We start from the raw sequence: 21201 nt of genomic DNA on the forward strand, positions 1-21201 counted from the left end.
TCCTGCAAACCCAGTCTAATCTCACAACCACCTGAGGGGTGCTGAGTGAGTGTTCTCCTCGCTTTTGCTCCCTGCAGCTCCTCCATCCATCAGAGGGGCCGACGGGGACCTGCCTGAGGAGGTGACTGTGCTGGTGAGCAAGGAGGCAGCCATGGAGTGCATTCCCAGCGGGAGCCCTTCCCCAAGGATCACCTGGCAGAAGGATGGTCAGCTCCTGGCAGAGGATGACAAACATACATTTGTGTCCAATGGAAGGAGGTTACAGGTAGTGTCGTCTTTTTTGTGGTGGAAAAACTGGGTTTTGGCAACAAAAAACTGTCTGGCTTTGATGAGTAGGAAGTGTTTTCTTTCTCCTACAAGGTGCTGCAAATAGCACCTTAGGAGTTTTTGTCCTTTGTTCCTGTCCCTCACCTGCTGCTTCTGACTCCCATGTAATTCCTCAGATCCAACCATTTGTGGGATCATGCTATGAATCACATCAGTTGAAATCACTTACTTTTAAATATTATTGACTTTTTTTGAGCAAATAGTGAAAATAGTGTATTCTGAAGAACTTCCTGCCTATTGATGAACGAAATTGAATAAAACTATGAAAGCAGAGAGCTGGGCTTAATCTTCTCCACTTGCTTCTTTGGCAGTGAATTGTCTACATATTAGCTCCAAAGCCATATTTTGTCTTTCTTTGCCTTAGATTTTGAATTCCCAAATAACAGATACTGGCAGGTATGTCTGCATTGCAGAAAACGTTGCTGGAAGTGCCAAGAAATATTTTAACCTCAATGTTCATGGTGAGTACTGTCATGCATAACTTCTGTCTTCTGTCAAATGCTGGTTCAGCTTGGGTGTGTTATTTTTAGCAGAGTGCTCAGACCCCCACAGCTTCATTCATGTGAGTCCTACTGGGTGTGATGGAGATTCTGACAGACCAGAACTCAAGTATCAGTTTAAAGTACCTTGACAATTTTATGGCTTTTGATACCACTTGGTTTTGGCTCGTCATATGGGTTCCAGAAAGGTGGGAATTGTAATTGAGGGAGCCTTATGTGGTGGCTGTGTTCACCCAGTTGGGGTTGCTGAGCCCTGGAATCATGAATTATAAGTAGGTTGGATTATAGTCTGTTTTGATATATTCAGAAAATGCATTTTTTTCAAAGAAATTAGTGACAGAAAGCATCAAGCAAAGGTACATAGCTTGTAAATGCTTGATTTTTAGAAATGTGCCCTTTGAGGTTCCTTTCTGTTCTCTATTTTTGGTTTTCTTGTGGAATTACAATAGGGTTAAAGTAAATGTTGGCTTTAGGCATCAGAAGTCTAAGACAAATACAACCAAGACATTTTTCATGAAGAAGTCTCCACTACCTCCCCTTCCCTCTCCCAATAACTTCAGAAAATCAAGACATCTCTAATTAACATTTCAGAGAAAAACCAGACTCCCCTTTATTTCTGCCCACTTTCAGCTTTCCATCCTGAAAGGAAGTATCATTCCCACTAACTCTTCTGCACCATTCCATGTTTCAACCTGACAAGGAATACTGGCAGCTACATGTTTTTCTGCTTTATCTCACAGAAAACAAGGGCTGTCCTTTCTCCCACCCAGTGACAATACCAGCATCCCTGGAAAGTGATGAGTCAGCTTATTGCACCCAGAATAATTGCATTTTTTCCTCTGTCACACATGCAGCAAATTTACCTACTACGTGGCACAGATTTATATCACTTTTTGCTGCTCAGTAATGCACTTAGCCAAAAATAGTGTTGTCGTGGGAAGAATTTGCCCTAGAATTGTTCTCTGGGAAATTATTTTTTGGTCAGACAGTGGAGTCTGCCCAGATTTCCTGATGTGTGAGTTTTGCATTTAAATCAAAATATTTCACTTTTCCTGACACTCGTGTTTAAATTTAAACTTCTGTCTTAAAAACATCTGGTTTTAGTGACTATGGCTAAATACAATTCTCTTAAAAGAAATATTTGCATGAAGTTTCAATTCTAACTCAACACTTTTACCAACTTAGGTCTATTTTTTCTTAATGCAGTTTAATTTGAAAAATTAGAATGTAGCTGTTCAGGAAAAGACCACACAGAGTGAAGCACTAAGGAAAATGCATTATCAGTAAGCAGCAGGATCTGTTTTTTGTCAATGTCACAAAAAAAGGCCATTTCCCAGCATTTTTATGTGTTTCTAATAGAACTGCTCTCATAAATTTAAATAAAATATTATAGATGATCTAATACTAAAGATGATCTGAGTAATAAAACTAATATAACACCTTCTAAAACATAGGAAATAAGCCCCCAGATTTAAAATAACAGAGAGATAATAGGTAATTTTCATGCTGAGTGCTGTGCTGTATTTGAGCCCCTGACTGTGTCTTTATGCACATACAGATACACTTGCATATGCAGGTTACCTCTGGTACATTTGTGGGTGTTTTTGTTGCAGAAATTGAAATCAACCATTGACACAATTTAAGCAAGTTTCATTAAAGACAGCTGAGATTTGGCCTTGTATGTTAAATTACCCACTGCCAATAATCACATCTGTGGAAGATGAACTGTAAAAGTAAATAAATATAAATAACTGTCAAATGCCGTCAGATCAAAATTATCCACTTGCTCTAGTAAACCATTTTATCCTCTTTATCAGGGAAATATTCTTCAGTTATTCCAAGCTGAAAAATACAGACTGAATTCCCCATTTACATGAACTGCTCTTGTTTGTGCAGTGCCCAGAGGAGCCATAAAGTTGCCTTAATGACTGGGTTGTGTCACTCAAGTGGCAGCAAACAGCTGGAGCCTTTCAGGGGAAGATGGGCCAAAATACTTCAGCGTTTCTGTCTTTGAAGAGGAGGATTCCATGTGTTCTTTGGAATGAGTTTTCCACCCAATAAAGCCAAGAACATGCTTTTGCCTTCCTTTTAAGTGTTTTATATATCCCCACTGCAAAAACATGGCAACTAGAGCTTGGGGGTTATTAAAAGGAAAAGATTTACAGTTCTTTCATTCTAAATTGTTCTTGTAGAAAGGTCACATGTCAAGCTATTCTTGATTTAAAAATTCTGGGACTTGTAAGCTTAAGGAATGCACCCCTTGGAGCAATGCTGCATGCCAGGATTTTCCAGTGCTTAGCTCACTGCTAAGCAACAGGTTTGTCTGGTTGACAGAACCACTCTGAACTGTGTTGGGAGGAATAAGTTTGGGGTCTTTGTAGGTGGAAAATGAACTGTTCCAGAGAGAACAGGAGCAGCAAGGAATCAGGAAGAAGTGATAGTCATCCTGCATATCCTGACAATTGGAATTTGCTCTCACACAGCAATTGTCCATGAGCATCATCAGGACCTTGTTCACTAGCCCTCCCAAGCCTCCAGCACAGAATGACTGGAAATGGAGTAATTGACATTGTTGTGAAGTATGGGAGCAGGAGTGACCATTAGATTGTTTCAGTCTCATTTGCAGATACTTCCAAAAAGCAGTGGATCCATTCATAGGATGTGAAAGATTTTTGCAGCCTGGTCCTTTGTCAAAATGCAGCAATTCAGCTTTAATACAGTAAATCATGATCTTGTGGGAAATCCTTTGCTGATGCAGTAATAGGTGCTAATAATCTATTTCTCTCTCCACAGTTCCTCCAACTGTTGCTGGGACTAACCCTGAGAATCTGACCGTAGTGGTGAATAATTTCATCTCTCTGACTTGTGAGGTCACAGGCTTTCCACCTCCTGATCTCATCTGGCTCAAAAATGGGAAGCCTATCAGTTCAAATTCCAACACTTTTATTGTGCCTGGTGAGGAATCTCAGCTATTCTGCAGCCTTTGGGCTCAGCTTCTGTCTGATTTGTCCTGACAGGGCCCATGGCCACTCTGTGGGGTGCAGTGCCTGTGCTGAGCCTGCTGCACCTGCAGTTCTAAACCAGCCTTTGGGATTGACACAGTCAGCACAGAGCAAACCTCCAGCCTTCTCTCCTCACTCCAGGTGCTCGGACGCTGCAGATTCCCCGAGCCAAGCTGTCAGATGGTGGAGAATACACTTGTACTGCCAGGAACCAAGCTGGGGAAAGTCAGAAGAAGAGCTTCCTAACTGTCCTTGGTTTGTGTTGTACTGTTTTCTGAAATAGCATTTGTTGCTTGGGAAGTGTGGGGAGGTTTATCTGCTTTATGGGGTTGTTTCAATGCAGAACTGACTCTGGGCTCCTTCCCCAGTGCCCCCGAGCATCAAGGCGCAGGGGGGAGCGTCGGTGACAGCGCTGAACGTGCGGGTGGGCACCCCGGTGACCCTGGACTGCGAGTCCAACGCCATCCCAGCCCCGGTCATCACCTGGTACAAGAACAGCCGCCTCATCCCCGACTCTGCTGCCCTGGAGGTCCTGGCAGACGGGCAGACCCTGCGCATTAAGGCTGCAGAGGTGGGCCAGGCTGGGGGGAGGCTGCATCTGCCACTGCTCTGCCTCTGCCAAGACATTATTTCAGTCTTCAGTGCTGTATTTTCCTTGATGTACATGAGAGATGTGTTTCCTGGAGGCTTTTCATCCTGTGAGAAGCACTTTGAGTTAGCAGATGTACAGGTTGTTAAGGTCTCTAGCATTAAAATAAGAATCCATAATGATTTCCTTTAAAACTTGTTTTTATTTCAGGTTTCTGACACAGGACAGTATGTGTGTAAAGCTATAAATATTGCAGGACGAGATGATAAAAATTTCCATCTCAATGTTTATGGTAAGCAGCCTCTGCATCATCTGCAATAGTTATTGTAATAACATAAACTTAGCAGATTAGGCACTTCAAAATCAGTTTACATAGCATTCTTACTGCTTCCATTCCATTCACAGTGCCTCCAAGTATAGAGGGCCCTGAGCAAGAGCTGGTCAGTGAATCCATCAGTAATCCTGTCACCTTTGTATGTGATGCTAGTGGAATTCCTCCACCCACGTTAGTGTGGCTTAAGAATGGAAAACCAATAGGTAACATTGTCTCACGCTTTTCTCTCCTCTTCTTCCCTTCTTTGAGGCACCACTTTGCTGTTTGCTGTCTGGTTTGTGTTTCTTCATTTGTCTCTGGACACTCTTAGGAGAACTGATTGGAATCTTTGTTTTGAAACTTTGATGGAACAATTTCTCCCAAAAGAGATGTTTGTTCCCTGTAGCCTGGTTTGGAATGATGACTTGTTTATGTATTTCAGAAAACTTGGATCCTCTTGAAATTCATATTTTATCTGGTGGAAGCAAGCTTCAGATCGCTCGTTCTCAGCTCCTGGACAGTGGCACCTACACGTGTATTGCTTCCAATCCAGAGGGGAAAGCTCAGAAAACATATGTGCTTTCCATCCAAGGTAAGGAATGGGGGAGGATGCAGGGAGCACAGCTGGTTGAACATTGGGTAAATGTGACACTGTCTGTGCTGGGGACACTGAGATCACATAACCATGTAGGAAAGTGAAGAATTTGGACTGTTACTTTTGTAACCAGAGGGGATGGTGGTTGGAAAATTCAATACTTCTAGTCCAAAATTTGCATGGAAAAGAACATCTTTAAGCCTTGACTGTGGAACTTGAACAGAGTTGTGCAGCTTGTATGTGTCTGCTGCTGGTCACATCCTTTATCCTGCTAAGCACTGGAGCTGCCTTGGTTGGCTGTGGAGCAGCACACGGAGTTGGATTCAGGAGCAGTGGTACCTGTTGTGCCATGGCAGGAGTTAGCAAAGACCTACTGCCAGAATTTCCTTAGGAATACTTCCCCCACCCCCAACTCAAATGACAAACCCTTATTTGTTATGGAATTGTCTCCTGCCTCCTGTGAATCACCCTTAGTCTGGGACTGTTGTGTTTTCCTCTGTTCCTAATGACTCATCCCCACTAATTGCACTGGTGTACCCCTGCCTGCCAGTTTTTCCCCAAGTTTAGGAATGGAATGTCTAGCTGGTTGTTTGATCAAATGTGTCTGAAATGGCTTGAAATGCTCAGAACTTATTAGTGTGACTGACAGTCTTGACTTCATGGATAGCAGGATTATCATCCTTGTTCCTTGGGAATGCAGGCTGGAAATGGCTTTGATTAGGATGGAATTAGGGTGGCTGTTCACAGGGCTATGATGGTGTGGGTCACAGAATCCCAGACTGCTTTGGGCTAGAAGGGACCTTAAAGCCCACCCAGTGCCACCTCTGCCATGAGCAGGGACACCTTCCACTATCCAAGCCCCATCCATCCTGGCCTTGGACACTTCCAGGGGTCCAGGGGCAGCCACAGCTGCTGAGAACCTGCCCCAAGTGCTGTACTAAGTGCTGGTCCTCGTGAGCTACTGCAGTGGGGCTGTTTCTAGTTCAGGTTACATTTCTTGCTGCTGAATCTCATCCTTCCATGGTGCATTTCCAGTTCCTCCCAGTATTGCTGGCTCTGAGATGCCGAGTGAGGTCAGTGTCCTCCTGGGAGAGAGTGTCCAGCTGCTCTGCAATGCCACTGGAGTGCCCACCCCAGATGTGCAGTGGCTCAAGGACGGAAAAACAGTTGCCAGCGATGATTTACAGAGGATAAGGCAAGAAAAACTAGCAGACACTGCATTCTCTTCTATAATTGTAAGGGCCCTAAGGGGGGAATGTGAGGAGAGTCTGAACTGGAGCTTAGCCAGGTTAAGAACATCTCCCTCCTTAGCTTTTATAAATCAAGTATAATTTGTTAGTCCTTTGATTTTTTAAAATTTCATTTTCTTCACAGAGATAAGTTTATGATATTTATGTCTTTCTCAGTTAATAAATTCCATAAATGTTTATCAGATTCATGAAAGTTTATTAAGGTCATTTAGTTCCTTTGGAGGGGAAAGATCTGAGGCATGGAAATATTTTACTTAATGCTTATCATTATGGGTCCTTCAAAAGCCTGGCTGAAGTTGAATCTTAAAACCAAGTTAAACAGGACATCTCTAGGAAAAACTTCTTAGCCTGTCTCTATCAGAAATATTTTGTAAAACACAATGCATAGTTCTCAGGAGGATATGTCCAGACCAGATTGTTTATTTGCTAGGTTAGAGGAACACTAAATAAACTCACTGTGCTTTGTGATGGTCCTTGTAGAGTGACTCCAGATGGCAGCACATTAAACATCTCCAGAGCTCTCACCTCAGACACGGGAAAATACACTTGTGTGGCTACTAACCCTGCAGGAGAGGAGGACAGGATTTTCAACTTGAATGTGTATGGTGAGTACTTCCAGATGTGAAACCCAAGTCTGCTCCATAATCCCATCCTTGGGAGTGCTCCCAAGGGAGAGCCCAGAGAGGAATGCCTGTCTGCAGTGGAATCCTGCATGCACATGTTTCCAATTGCCTATGCTGTAGATATTACACAGGATGCTCTGTCAATGACAAAAGGGTTGAAATTGCTGGTAAATGTGTTTTGGGATAAACAGGAATTAATTCTTGGGTGGATTTCATAACAGAGGGATTTTGCTTGTGGTGATTTTTTATTTCTTGTGGGGAAGATTAAATTGGGGCTGATTTCCTCTGACCCTGCTGTTTTGTTGTATTATCTTCCCTAATTCCAATCAAAGTACATCAGCTAGGAGCAGAGTGGTATGAAGGGAACTGATTGTTAAAGGTCCAGAGAGTTTAAAAATGAGAGAGTGTTGGAGGAAATTGCACAGTTTGACATGCAGTGGCTAGTGAGTGTAATCCTTTAGCAGCCTAGAGAGTGGATATTTTAAGTTGTGGGAAATGTGGTCATTAAGTACAGTGGAGGGAGGAGAGGAGAGTTCTGCCCAGGCAGGGTTTCACTGCAGGGTAGGTGTCTGTCCCACTTACACAGACTCTCCGTCAGTGGGAACACAGCCATGAGCAGAGCAGTAAGAGAGGACCTTTGTTATCATAAAAAACAGTGCTGAATGACCACAGCACATCTTTTTGGCACAGAATGGCTCTGCACAACAGCAGGGAGTTTGTGCTCAGTTTGCATTGGCTGAAGTTCAAGCAATAACCAGTTTAAAAGTCTTATTGGTGTCACTGTCACAGTGAGTGATGGGATCCTAACTGAGCCAGTCTGGAGATGCACCTGGCTGGGCTTCTTTATGTAGTGAAGGCCATGGCTTTCAAACTAACCTGTAACCCCAGAGAGCCCCAAAGCAGCAGTTTGTGTCCTCATCCAGAATACTTACCTAGCCATTTTGAACTTTCTCCGTGAAATAAGCAGATGCATCCAGACATCAATAAATTAACTTTCCTCCTCTGTGATTGCATTGTATTTAAGATTTATTGAAGGCCATGAGTTTGAGTGGTCCCTTCTGGCCCTGGGTTCAGCCCATCCATTCCTGCACTGTCCTTCTCTCCAGGAACTTCAGGCCCTAAGCTCTGTCTTGCTTGCTGCAGGCTGGCAAATCAAAGAGAAGTCTACTGTCATTGTACAGTGCCTCTGATTTGAAATATATAAATGATGATTTTTAGTGCTCAATATTATTATCTGAGGATTTGCTCTACCAAAAATGGGATCCTCTTACTGAATTGCCAGTAGGGCATTAGGAGCAGGATTTTCTGCAGGGTGAAATGGTTTCAACAGCCTGTTTTCTCATGCATTCTTTTCCATCATCTACAAAATGCAGTTCCTCCAACGATAGCCAACAGTAAAGATGAAGCAGAGGAACTCACTGCCCTTTTGGACACCTCCCTAAATATTGAATGTGCTGCTGCTGGGACCCCCCCACCACAGCTCCACTGGCTGAAGAATGGCCTTCCTCTGTCTGTCTCCTCCCAGATTAAGCTCCTCTCAGCTGGGCAGATCCTCAGGTTGGTTTTCTTTTCTTTTAACTAGCTGACTTTCTGTTCTTTTTTTTGCAGTGTCAGCATAATTCTGCAGTATTTTTGGAAGCAAGAGTAAAATTTGATCCAAACCATGCCATAATAAAGGTTATGTGTTCCATGTATTCCATTTACAGCTTGCTTTAATTGCTTTTTCCATAGGCTTACTCGAGTGCAGATATCTGATACTGGAGTGTACACTTGTGTAGCATCTAACAGGGCTGGAGTGCACAACAAACATTACAACCTGCAAGTTTTGGGTGAGTGTGTCTGAAATGTTTTACATAAAGAATCTTATTTCTTGACTTCTTAAACCTATTTTTTAGTCTTCTTTCTCACCAACACCTTATTACAGACAGCCACAAGTACATCTTAGAGATGATCACCGGGGAAATACTAACTTTTCAAAGTGTTGGGGCTTTTTTAAATGAGAAGTTTTTTACCCTGGAAAAGTCTTTAGTTGAATTGTCACCCATAACCATAAAATCACAGAGTGGTTTGGATTGGAAGGGACCTTAAAGCTCATCTAGTTCCAACTCCCATAATGTGTCACAGGTTTTTTTAGAAAGAATAATATTCAATTTGTAAGCAAAGTTTAGCACAGCTGTGTAAGTGGGGAAGGGCAGCTGTTCCAGCTGTTCTGTGCCTGGAATACTCCTGTGCTGTATGTGACAGAGCTCTGTCTCTGTGTCCCTGTGCTGTGTGTGACTGAGATCTGTCCCCATGGTGCCTCTCTCCTGTGTGTGACTGAGCTCTGTTCCCGTGTCCCTGTCCCATGTGTGACTGAGCTCTGTCCCTTGTCCCTGTCCCATGTGTGACTGAGCTCTGTTCCCGTATCCCTGTCCCATGTGTGACTGAGCTCTGTCCTGTCCCTGTCCCATGTGTGACTGAGCTCTGTCCCGTATCCGTCCATGTGTGACTGAGCTCTGTCCCTTGTCCCTGTCCCATGTGTGACTGAGCTCTGTTCCCGTGTCCCTGTCCCATGTGTGACTGAGCTCTATCCCTTGTCCCTGTCCCATGTGTGACTGAGCTCTGTCCCTTGTCCCTGTCCCATGTGTGACTGAGCTCTGTCCCTTGTCCCTGTCCCATGTGTGACTGAGCTCTGTCCCCGCAGTGCCGCCCAGCCTGGACAACGCGGGGGGCACAGAGGAGGTGCTGGTGCTGCGGGGTGACAAGGCCGCCCTGGGCTGTGTGAGCGATGGCTCCCCTGTCCCCAGCGTGTCGTGGCTCAAGGACGGCCTGGCCCTGGCCCTGCCCCTCGGGGCCCGCCTGAGCTCAGGCAGGCACGGGATGGTGCTGCAGGTGCTGGGGGCAGAGCCTGCGGACTCAGGCAGATACACCTGCGTGGCCTCCAACGCCGCTGGGCACAGCAGCAAGCACTTCATCCTGAAAGTGTTGGGTGAGTGCTCATCTGTCAGCATGACACTTCAAACACCTCCAGGGATAAAGGAGTATTTCCATAGGCTCACAGTCCCAGAGTGGTTTGGGTTGGGAGGGACCTTAAAGTCCATGCAGTTTCACCCCCTGCCATGAGCAGGGACACCTTCCACTATCCCAGGTTACTCCAAGCCCCAGCCAGTCTGGTCATCTCAATAATGATAAATGAGAGGAATAAGAAAATGAAAGGTACGTAAAGATGTGTAAATGTGCAATACACTGTGTATTTCCCAAGTACTGAAATGTGCTATAATTAATATAATTATGTGCTATAAATTAGTAACTTTGCTTAGCAGAAATTCAGCTTCATAGGAAGAAGCACAGCTGAAAGCACAACAGTTAAAATGCTGATAAATATATTTGCTGAAATTATTTAATTTTTTTGTTTGTATTTTTTAAAACATTTTTCTAACTAATAATTCTAAATAATAAAATAAGAAATTAATAGGCAAAGTTAGAAATTACCAGAGTTCCTTAGTGAGTTTATGATACAGTCAGAAATAATGAAATGTAGACTAATTCTGTAGACTCTACCCACAAGTTCAGTCAGTTTTTACAGGTGATTTGAGTCCATACAGAAGTGGAATGTTTTTCCTTCCACAGAGCCCCCTCATATCAATGGTTCAGATGAACCAGAAGAACTCTCTGTCATTGTTAACAACCCACTTGAGCTTCTCTGCATCTCCTCTGGCATCCCAGTGCCCAAAATCTCATGGATGAAGGATGGGCGCCCACTGCTGCAGACTGACAATATTCACATGCTAAGAGAAGCCCTCCGAATAACCAGTGCTCAGGTAGAGTGTTTATTTCAAAATAGGCTTAGTTCTGCAATCCCTAAAATGGTTCCTGCCTTAGGACCATCCTCAGAGGTGTCTTAAAAACCCCTACAATTCACCCAGCTCCATTTGTGGTTAGAGAAAGGTCCAGGTCAAACCACCTTTAGAAACCTGCATCAATAAACTGAGGCTGGGCCCAGCTGTGGGTGCCCAGGTGAAGTTCCCCAGACAGAAGTGGGATAGGACTTGGGCTTGATTGGTGTTTGTTTTGATTGTAAAAAAAACACTTCTGGGCTGTACAATGAGGAGTTTATAGGAAGGGGAAACCATAAAGATGTTAATGACTGTGTGCACAAAAGGATTTCCTCAGTACCCAAACCTAAATCTTCCTTACATGGATCACTATAGCCAGTTCCAGCTTTTGTGCTGGACACATTGTCCAGAGAGATTTTAGGGAGTCCTGCAACTCCTGAGCCATCTCTGAATAAAAGTGAAATTAAAAAGTATTCAAATCAAAGTGAAATTAAAAAGTATTCAACAACTTCATTACTTTCTTTCCAGGCATTCTGTGTCTCCTGTGCTTGTGTTCAAATTCTGCCTCTGTTGTATGTTGTTGCTGTGTTTGTATTTCTTGGTTTTGCTGAATTTTTCCCATAATCTGGAGTTTCTGCTGTAATTGTTCCTGTGTTTCCAGGTGGAGGACACAGGAAGATACACATGTTTAGCATCTAGCCTGGCAGGAGATGATGACAAGGAGTATTTAGTACGAGTGCATGGTAAGTTTGATTTAGGAAAAAAAAAATCCTCAAACTGTAAACTGCTAAGGTACATGTCAGCATCTCATTTAACAAACACATATTCCTACAGATGAAATATTCTGTGATGTGATCATAATAGTGTTTCTCATTAAAGATGGTTATTCTGAATGTGATACACAAAGAAAGCAAGTTCCACCTGAGTTCTGTTACAATTCCAAGTCTTATTTTTGAATATCCAGGAAGCTCACAGATGTCAGTATTTGGTTGGTTCACATTTGCTGTGCTCACTCTGTAGAGATGTGAAATATACTGCTATATTTAACACAGGTATTGAGAGGAAGAACTAATTAATGATACCACAGCTTTGCATTTATTTTAAACTTGAGATAAACTGGAAATTTTCAATCACTAGTTTTCTTGACAGTTCATATGTGTGGTGTTGATTTAGTTCTGTTTTTTGTTCCAGTCCCCCCCAACATCGTCGGTACCGGAGGGCCCCAGGAGCTGGCGGTGCTGCAGAACAGCCAGGCTATTCTGGAGTGCAGGTCGGATGCTGTGCCCCCTCCCACCATCTCCTGGCTGAAGAATGGAGAGCTGCTGGAGGTACTGAGCTGCCAGCCTTGGTGCTGGCCTTCTGCTCGCTGCAGTTGTCACAGCAGTGCTCCAGGTCTCCTGCTCTGCTCACTCACCCCTCAGCCCGAGTTCATGCCCCCAACTCAGAGCAGCTGGGTAGCCCCAGTGCCTCTGCAGTCAGCCCCAATGAGCCCCCAGAGCCAGTGGGTGGAGTGGCCATCCCGCTGTTACTTGTTCTTTTTTCCTTTAGGGGGATCCCTTGCTCCTCCTGGATCCTCTGAGCAATGCTAGAAGCCTTCGGTAAACTCCTGAATGGCTTCCCAGGAAAGGTAGCTGAGACAAGACTGCACTCTATGTTTCCTTTGGCTATATTATGCATCCTCCTACTCTAGTAGCATTTAGAAAGGAATTCAGAGTTCTTTAAAAGAAAATGGGTTGCTAATCACCAGGTTTTGTACCAAGTGCATCTTTCCCGCTCAGAATTCCATACTGCCATGGCAAGGCAGAGAGTCTTTTCTGGTTGAGAGACAATTAGCAAGATGAGGATGGTTTATAAAGAAAGAATTTTTTCCTTCCCATCCTTGGGACCACTCACAGAACAGGTCCTTTTAAACTGAAAATTAAAGTTCAGTTATTAAATGAAATTAATTTAAAAATTTCTCTCAATCTTTGTTCATGAATAAAGAAGAAACAAATACAGATCATGAATTTTCTCCTTTAGCTGTGATTCATCACTAAATCTTCACCCAAGTTTTTGCTTTTTTGCTTTTCTCTGACATGTCATTCCTCAGACTCTTTCTCTGTGGTTGATTTAGAAGAATTAAATGTTGCTGGAGGAAGGATCTGGTGGGTGGACATGTCTTAAAAAGTGCTGCTAGGGGCCATGATCTTAATGTAGCCCAGGAACCAACTGGAAACAAATTTAACAGGACCATTCTACTTCTGGACAGTTAATTCTCTAATTGGGTGGTGAGGTTTTTAAATGAAAACAAGGTTGAACAAAGTTTAGAAATTAAATATATGAATGCTTATTGCCTTGGCCTTCATTGGAAAGCTTGTGTTTGGAAAGCAGTGCTTAGGGAACATAAACCATGAGAAGGAGCTCCTGTTAAAAATATTCACCAGAAAACAAAAGTAGAGGAACATTGTGACAGCCAGAGGTGCTCAGATGGTAACCTTGGAATTATCTTTGCACTGTTAGTTCTCCTCCTGCCTCATGAACTCATGTCAGAATGTGAGGGCTGAAGCTTCTTGATACTTCTAAGCCCATCCAGTGCCACCCACTGCCATGGGCAGGGACACCTTCTACTGTCTCAGGTTGCTCCAAGCCTCATCCAGCCTGGCCTTGGACACTGCCAGGGATCCAGGGGCAGCCACAGCTTCTCTGGGCACCCTGTGCCAGGGCCTCCCCACCCGTGAGCTCATATGGCAGACATCAGGAGAAATCAGTGTCCTCCCCAGTGTCTATCTGCTTTCTCAACCGCAAAGAAATGTAACAGCTGACTAATCCTGAGCAGCTGGAAATGGGTGTCCTTGGGTGTGGGAGGAGAGGTGAGGAGCTCCTTGGCAAATCATCATCCTTGCCTGGAATAGTGGAGGTGTCACAGTGACAAGAGAGGGCTGGAGAAAGGCAGGTTCTCAGCCTGCAGTGTTATTTCAGTTTAATATTACTGGTTTTGTGAAGCAGCCTTGTGGAGATGGTCATTCCTCCTGCTTTTGTTGTCTTCTGCTGGGCAGATTTTGAGGCCTGCCCTAGTCCATCTCTGTGTGCTGAGTGATGGAATTGTGTAGCACCACCTTCTCTGGCAGCAGAACTATGGAAAGATCTGGCCTCCAGCAGCTTTGAAGTTGTGGCACTCTTGGGGGATTTTGGAAAAGCACATTGAGAGTTAAGAAAAGCATAGGAGCCTCCTGGCCCAACCTGGCTTTTTTCAAACACTAAAATACTTGCTGAGTTTTTCTTTTTTTCCAAGATGAGTTTTCTGGCTTACTTTGAGTAGAGCCTAAGGATTAAGTTATAGCTTCATCCCCTGTCTTCTGTTATCTCTGGGTTTCTGTGTTTAGAAACCATCACACAGGTTGTGTTCTCAACAGGAAATGTCAGTGATTGCCCAAAATCTGTCAGTAACCCACCCTGGTGGTGAATTGTGTCACCTGAGAGCTCCAGCCCTGCACTGCAGCCTTGGAGCTGGTGCCTGGTGTGAGAGCAGAGTACCAGGGTGCTAGTGCAGAGCCAGAGGAATTTCATCTCTCTGGGGTGCCCTTCTCAGACCCTCTAACCAGAAGAGTAGATGGGAATGTCAGCTTTGAGTTCCATCCAGAGGATAGGTAGCACATACTGGAAAAGTTAAGTTTGTGCTCTTTTTCCTGCTGGTTTTTATCCAGTCAGGTCTCTGAGCACTCATAGCTGATGTTGCTGTCAGTGATTGATGCAGACACAACCCAGGCTGGGTGTGGTAAAGCTCTCACAGGACTGGCTCCTGGCAGGTGCTGTGGAGTCACTGCAGGGCTGGGAAGAGGGGCAGCCTGTGCCCAGAACTGCTGGCTGGTGAGCTCCTGGCTGGTAAACTGAGCTGGCTAAGCCTGTGCTGCCTCCCAGCTGAGCCAGACTGTGATGCTGGAAGTGTAGAAAAACTTTGATTCCTTCTGCCTCTAGTGCACATAGATAACAAGATAAATGAAATTGATCATGTGCTATCAGGTGCCCCTTTCCATAAAAGCTCCAAAGCCCTTTGGCTCTGTAACAGCTGCCTCCTTCAGGCACAAGCCTCAGTAGGGGTTTCAATGGAAAACCAGTAAGCAATGCAAAGTTTTAAAAGCTTTATTCACCCTCTTCTCTTCAGGGATGTAAAGGAGCAGTGAGTTCAGTCCCTGGTTCATTGGTGCCCTTCTCTCCTGGCTTTAGTGCTGTGCAGTGCAGATGTTCTGTGCAGAGAGGCCAGCAGTGAGGGGCTAAAGCCCTGCCTGTGTCTGTGTGCCTGCAGGGAGGCCCCCGGCTGCGGATCCTGTCCAATGGGAGGTACCTGCAGATCAACAATGCCGAGCTGGGGGACAGTGCCAGATACACCTGTGTGGCCAGGAACGTGGCAGGGGAGACCACCAGGGAGTTCCTGCTGGCAGTGCACGGTAACCTCACGGAGCAGCCTTGGGCAGCTTGGGCTTTGCAGGAGTTCAGACAGCAGGAACTGAGCGTTTGTGGTCACTTTCCAGCCATGTGTTGGCTTCTCAGGCCATGCCCAAACTATAGGGTCATGTGCATGGCCTTATGTCCCACTGCTGAGCCCACAGCTGGCCCCCAGCCTAAGGGGCCTGCTGGGCACTTGCCATGGCTCACTCTCCGTTTGTGATTCCTGGAAGCAGAGGCTGCATGCAGCCATCATCCTGACACTGAGTCATGATACATCCAGAGACAGGCACCCATATCCCGGACTGACAAATGCTCTTGAACAAACCCAGAGCAATTCTTTGAAGCATTTGACTGGCACCCTCGGGACAAGGTTTCACAGCTGGCTTGACAGGTTACTGGAGAGCTGTGGCAGCTTCTCTGTGCCTGGAGAAGACAGGGCTTGAGGGGCCTTACGTTTGTCCTGTGCTACCATAGCCCTGAGCTCCATTTTAAACCTTTTTATTTTCTTACCTCTAGTCTGATGAGAAGTTGACTTCCAGGTGACTGGAAGGAACTTCCTCCCTTTTTCTGTTCTGTTTCCAGCCCAGTCACATGGGTCTTGCCTTAACCTGTGCCCCCAGTGACTGGCCTTACCTGGTCCAGCTAAAGTCCTTTCTTCTCCTTAGTGTGTAATCAGGAAATAAGGATATCCCCACAGCCTTAGCTTGCTGAATTCCATGTGCTGAACTCCTGCTGTTTTAGCTCAGTGGTACCCTTTGCAGTAACTTGCGGAGCTGACCTTTGCAATGCATTTCAGCCAAACTTTCTTTCTCCTTTCCTGCTGCACCTTGGCAATTACCGTCACCCAGAATGGTAAGAAACTTGTTCCTGTCTTTGCAGTGAACCCAGACCCACTGCTGCACCTCTTTTCATGTGTTCAGTTTCAACCACTGCAATGTAGAGTTCCTTCCTTTGTGTCATCAGCATTTCTCCCTTGCAGTGGCTCCCACGATCCGGAGCAGCCCCCAGACCGTCATGGTGCACGTCAACGCCTCTGCCCTGCTGGAGTGTGCTGCAGAAGGAGTTCCAGTCCCCAGGATCACCTGGAGGAAGGATGGGGCTGTTTTTACTGGAAACAATTCCAGGTATTGCCCAGAATTTTAGCATAAATATTCTTCCTTGCTACTTAAGAATGCATTTATTATAAGACATTAAATTGTTCTAGAGAAAAGTAGCAGCACCAAAGGTTTCACCTTTTTGTTGTTAACAAGGATAAAAAATTCCTTTGGCAACAAAATATAATTATTCTGGCATTAGAGATTTTGAAGAGTAAATGTGGAAGGTCTTTATATTTTTAAATATACGCAGAGTTTTGGGATGAAACCAAGCAATTTAATGCAGGCCAAAAGCTATTCTGTATTTTCTAATACAGGAAACTTTTTATACGTGTTCTAGTACCAACTTTTATTATAGTTAATGGTTTCTTTTCTGGCTGTTTTAGAAGGAAGTAGTTTGGCATTTTCTAGAACTGAGCAAATGCTAAGGAATTCTGTTATATGGTAAAGAAAAAGTACAGGCATTATTGTGATTTTTAAGGTTAAATGAGAAACCAAAAATAAAGGGGGTTGTCTGTTTTCTGTAAATCCAGTATTATTTATGTGACATCCCCATGTCAGCCAGATTTCATCATTTCTTTGGGAAATAGATGTGCTGGGAAAGAATGAAATCAGTGAGAAAACGCTGTGCCCCAATTAATGCATGCTTCATTTGGGCCGTTGGTTGTGTCCCCTGAGTCATCTCTTCTCTGCTCTGCCAGGGTGCCCTGTGGATGGCTGGTGGGCAGCCCCATTTGCTCTGTTGCAGGTACTCAGTGCTGGAGGACGGCTCCCTGCACATCCCCTGGGCTCAGGTGGCTGACACGGGCAGATACGTGTGCATGGCCACCAACGCCGCGGGCAGCGAGCGCCAGCGCCTCGACCTGCACGTCCTCGGTAGGGCTGCTCAATCCACTGGCTGCAGGCTTCTTCTGCCACAGGCAGTCTCAGTTTAGCCCCTTCTTAGCTCCTCTGGTTAAAGAAAAGGGGGAGATATTGTTGGGAAAATCCCAGCTTTACAGAGATGGGGCAGCTGAGAGGTGTTTTAAAAGATTTTATCCCATTATCAGTCTCGTTGAAGGGTGAGACATAAGAGATGTAAAACCTAACACCATTCTATCAGAAGCCAACCTATTTCCTGTTACAATACCTTATAAATATTATTCAGCCTATTAGCTTTTGCCACACAATGCTGCTAATACTTCTAACACCAATCACCTATTATTTTGCCCCACGTGGTCTTGCTACAATGCATCTTTCACAGTTCTAATTCTCTAAAATATCTGGTCTTTTTGCAAGGCCATCTTTTGAAACTTGTTTCTAGTTCGGTCTCTCTCATCAATATCATCTCTATTCCATGGTCTTTCTAAACCAGCACACCCTATCTCAGAGTTTGCATACAAATGTACAAGACTATGTGAGCTTTCAGACAGGTTTTGAGAATCCTTTACAAATCCAATTCTCACAAGAAATGTGTGTATATATATATGAGTGTGTGTGTATATATATATATACACACATACATATAATTATTCTAAATGATTAGGCTTTGTTTGTCCTTAGTTCCTCCAACTATTGCTCCTGGGCAGACGAATATCACAGTTACTGTAAATGTGCAAACCACTTTGCCTTGTGAAGCCACTGGCATTCCCAGACCAGCAATTAGCTGGAAAAAGAATGGGCATCTGCTTGGTGTTGATCAGAACCAGAATACATACAGGTGAGAGGTGTTTTCTTTTTCATTGCGGGTTTCGAGTTTTCAGGGATGATTTTGGCAGTTGAAAAATTTGTCTGTGCTTAAACACTACCTTAGCCAGCAAATTCAGTGGGCTGATTACCTGAGAAGGAAAGAAGTATTTCAATGGCTTTTACTTTCCTTTTTCTTTGTTCAGACTTCTGTCTTCAGGCTCCTTAATAATCATTTCACCCACTGTGGATGACACTGCTGTCTATGAGTGCTCTGTGTCAAATGATGCCGGAGAAGATCAAAGGACAATTGATCTCACTGTTCAAGGTAGAGGGGATATTGCTACTAGTGTGTGCCACCCAGAACTTCTTTGGGGTGTTCTGGTGTTGAGATGAGATTTTTGTTTCATTCCTCTTTGATTCTCATAGCCATAAGTCTCTGGTATTTCCAAGAATTTGTAACAAATGGTCATGGGTGAGTAACTTTTGCCCTGCTCTGGATTTTCAGTGCCCCCATCCATAGCAGATGAAGCCACAGAGCTCCTGGTAACAAAGCTCTCTCCCGTTGTGGTTTCCTGCACTGCCTCTGGTGTTCCTGTCCCCTCAGTTCATTGGACCAAAAATGGCATCAAGTTGCTTCCCAGAGGAGATGGCTACAGAATTCTCTCTTCAGGTAATGTGCTACAGGAAATCAGTGCAATCAGGGATATCCATAAGTAATGAATTACAGAAATGCAAACAATCCCCCAGAGATCCCCTCTCTGATGTCTTGGAATGAAATGAGGGATGCTGTAAGGGAGCACCTGTGCCTGGAGGATGCTCTGCATGTTGTGGTGCTCTCTCTGCCCCAGGAGCTGTGGAGATCCCCTCTGCCCAGCTGGCCCATGGGGGCAGGTACACCTGCGTGGCCCGGAACGCCGCGGGCTCTGCCCACAGGCACGTCACTCTGCACGTGCAGGGTAAGCTGGAGGCTGAAGAGCAAGGCTGTTCTGGCAGCCAGCATTGCTACTTCAGCCTGCTCAGGTTGTACAGTTTTAGTGCTCTTCTGTATTGTCCTAGCCTTGAATGTTATGTTTTTCCCTTTTTCTTTCATTCCACAGAGCCACCTGTTATCCAGGCTCAGCCAGGGGTGTTGGATGTCATTGTGAACAATCCCATTGTGCTGCCCTGTGAGGCCACGGGCACTCCTCAGCCAGTGATCACGTGGCAGAAGGAGGGCATCAACATCATCACCACAGGTATCCTCCCAAAGCCTGGGACCCTGCCTGTGACACCAACACCCATTTTCTTTTCTGGAATTTGGGTTTCTCCTCTCCTCTGGTTCACCAAACCAGAAGTGTCATACTTCAGTTATATCTGTTTTAGGGAACAGTTACATGGTCCAGCCAAGTGGCAGTTTGCAGATTGCCAGAGCAGCTGTGGAAGATGCTGGCACTTACATGTGTGTTGCTCAGAATCCTGCAGGCACTGCTCTGGGGAAAATCAAGCTGAAAGTTCAAGGTAAATCACCTTTTAAACTCCTTCTCTTGGTCCAAACACAATTCTGAGCAATAGAAAGGGACCTAGTGCTTTTCTGTTTGATGTGATGCTGAACAGAGCCCAGAAGGTTTATTCCCTTTAGTTCAATGTCTGCTTTAGGGCATGCTTTTACAATTACTTTCACAAAGAACTAAAGAGTTCCTTGCTTCTTACCCCATCTAATTCTTTCGATAATTGTCTTTGTTCCTTTCAGTTCCTCCTGTTATCAAGTCCCACGTGGAGGAATATGTTGTTGCCATTGATCAGTCTGTTACTCTGCAGTGTGAGGCTGAAGGCTACCCTGGGCCAGAGATCAGCTGGCACAAGGATGGGCAGCAGATAACAGAGTCCATGCGAAGGAGAATGCTGAGCACAGGAGCTCTGCAGATCCTGTTTGTGCAGCCCGGCGACAGCGGCCGCTACACCTGCACAGCGACCAATCCCGCAGGATCCAGCACCTCCAGCACTGAGCTGGCCGTGCATGGTAAGGAACTCTTCCTGGGAGCATGGGGGGCCCTGCAGCAGCTCCAGACAGGCTGAGGACTCCCCATCCCTGGAAGTGTCCAAGGCCAGGCTGGATGGGGCTTGGAGCAGCCTGGGATAGGGGAAAGTGTCCCTATGCACAGCAGGGAGTTGGAATGAGATGGCCTCTAAGGTCCCTTCCAGCCCAAACCATCCTGTGATTCCATGATAAGTGAGACTGTAGGGAAATTATGTGTGTTACCAGTGTGACCCCACAGAGAGTAAGGAGCTAGGGATGTACAAGGAGGAGTTCAGGAAAATTGTGCTACTTAATATAGGGGAGCATTTTTAAGTTGTAATATCAGCCAGTTGCTTGAATTTCAGCACACAGTCATTGATGGAAATGGACAGTCCAGGAGGTCCAGGCAAGGGGTTTCTTCAATCCAGTGTTGTGCTTGGATAATGCCCAGAGGAAATGTTTCTAATGACCTCCCCACAGTTCCACCCAGGATCCGCAGCACGGATACGCAGTACACGGTCACGGAGAGCTCCCAGGCTGTTCTGTCCTGTGTGGCTGAGGGGATCCCAGCACCAACAATTAACTGGAGGAAGGACAACATGCTGTTGAGAGACACAATGGGAAAATACCAGACTGTGCCTGGTGGAGACCTCATTTTGGACAGTGTTGGGGTAAGCTCCCTGCATCTAAGCTGTTACTGGACATATTTGGCAGTGATAAGATCCACTTCTGGGTTAGCCGTTATTTTATTTTGATTTATTGTTCTTAATGTTCCAAAATAATTACAAAAGTTTCATTTTCCACTGGGGAGTAAAATCTATGAAGAATTTGTAGTGGTAAATCCTCAGGAAGGGTAAAAAGAAGTGTTAGTCATCCTTCAAATTTAGGGAAGTGTAAGAGCTCAGCTGAGCATTTCTGCTGAATGCTTGTTCCAAGCCTTTCAAGATTATCTTACTGATACAAGTGGCATGTGCTGTAGGACATATCCCAGCTGTAGGATATAT

General features: G+C 45.0%; 1 protein-coding gene across 1 annotated transcript in view; it reads left to right on the forward strand.

The window, feature by feature from the left end:
- Positions 1–21201, forward strand: part of HMCN1 (hemicentin 1) — a 165321-nt gene that overhangs the window by 121018 nt on the left and 23102 nt on the right. The window contains 27 exon segments of the mRNA XM_009088425.4: positions 78–265; positions 692–788; positions 3621–3782; positions 3971–4084; positions 4198–4400; positions 4629–4710; positions 4824–4955; positions 5174–5323; positions 6362–6521; positions 7057–7181; positions 8573–8756; positions 8931–9028; positions 9883–10167; positions 10809–10999; positions 11676–11757; positions 12206–12342; positions 15297–15438; positions 16419–16563; positions 17282–17409; positions 18076–18232; positions 18405–18526; positions 18707–18871; positions 19050–19157; positions 19299–19436; positions 19564–19698; positions 19931–20200; positions 20678–20868. Of these exon segments, the coding sequence (XP_009086673.3) occupies positions 78–265; positions 692–788; positions 3621–3782; positions 3971–4084; positions 4198–4400; positions 4629–4710; positions 4824–4955; positions 5174–5323; positions 6362–6521; positions 7057–7181; positions 8573–8756; positions 8931–9028; positions 9883–10167; positions 10809–10999; positions 11676–11757; positions 12206–12342; positions 15297–15438; positions 16419–16563; positions 17282–17409; positions 18076–18232; positions 18405–18526; positions 18707–18871; positions 19050–19157; positions 19299–19436; positions 19564–19698; positions 19931–20200; positions 20678–20868 (4091 nt within the window).

The sequence above is a fragment of the Serinus canaria genome, chromosome 8, assembly GCF_022539315.1.
Source record: "Serinus canaria isolate serCan28SL12 chromosome 8, serCan2020, whole genome shotgun sequence".
NCBI classification, from domain to species: domain Eukaryota; kingdom Metazoa; phylum Chordata; class Aves; order Passeriformes; family Fringillidae; genus Serinus; species Serinus canaria.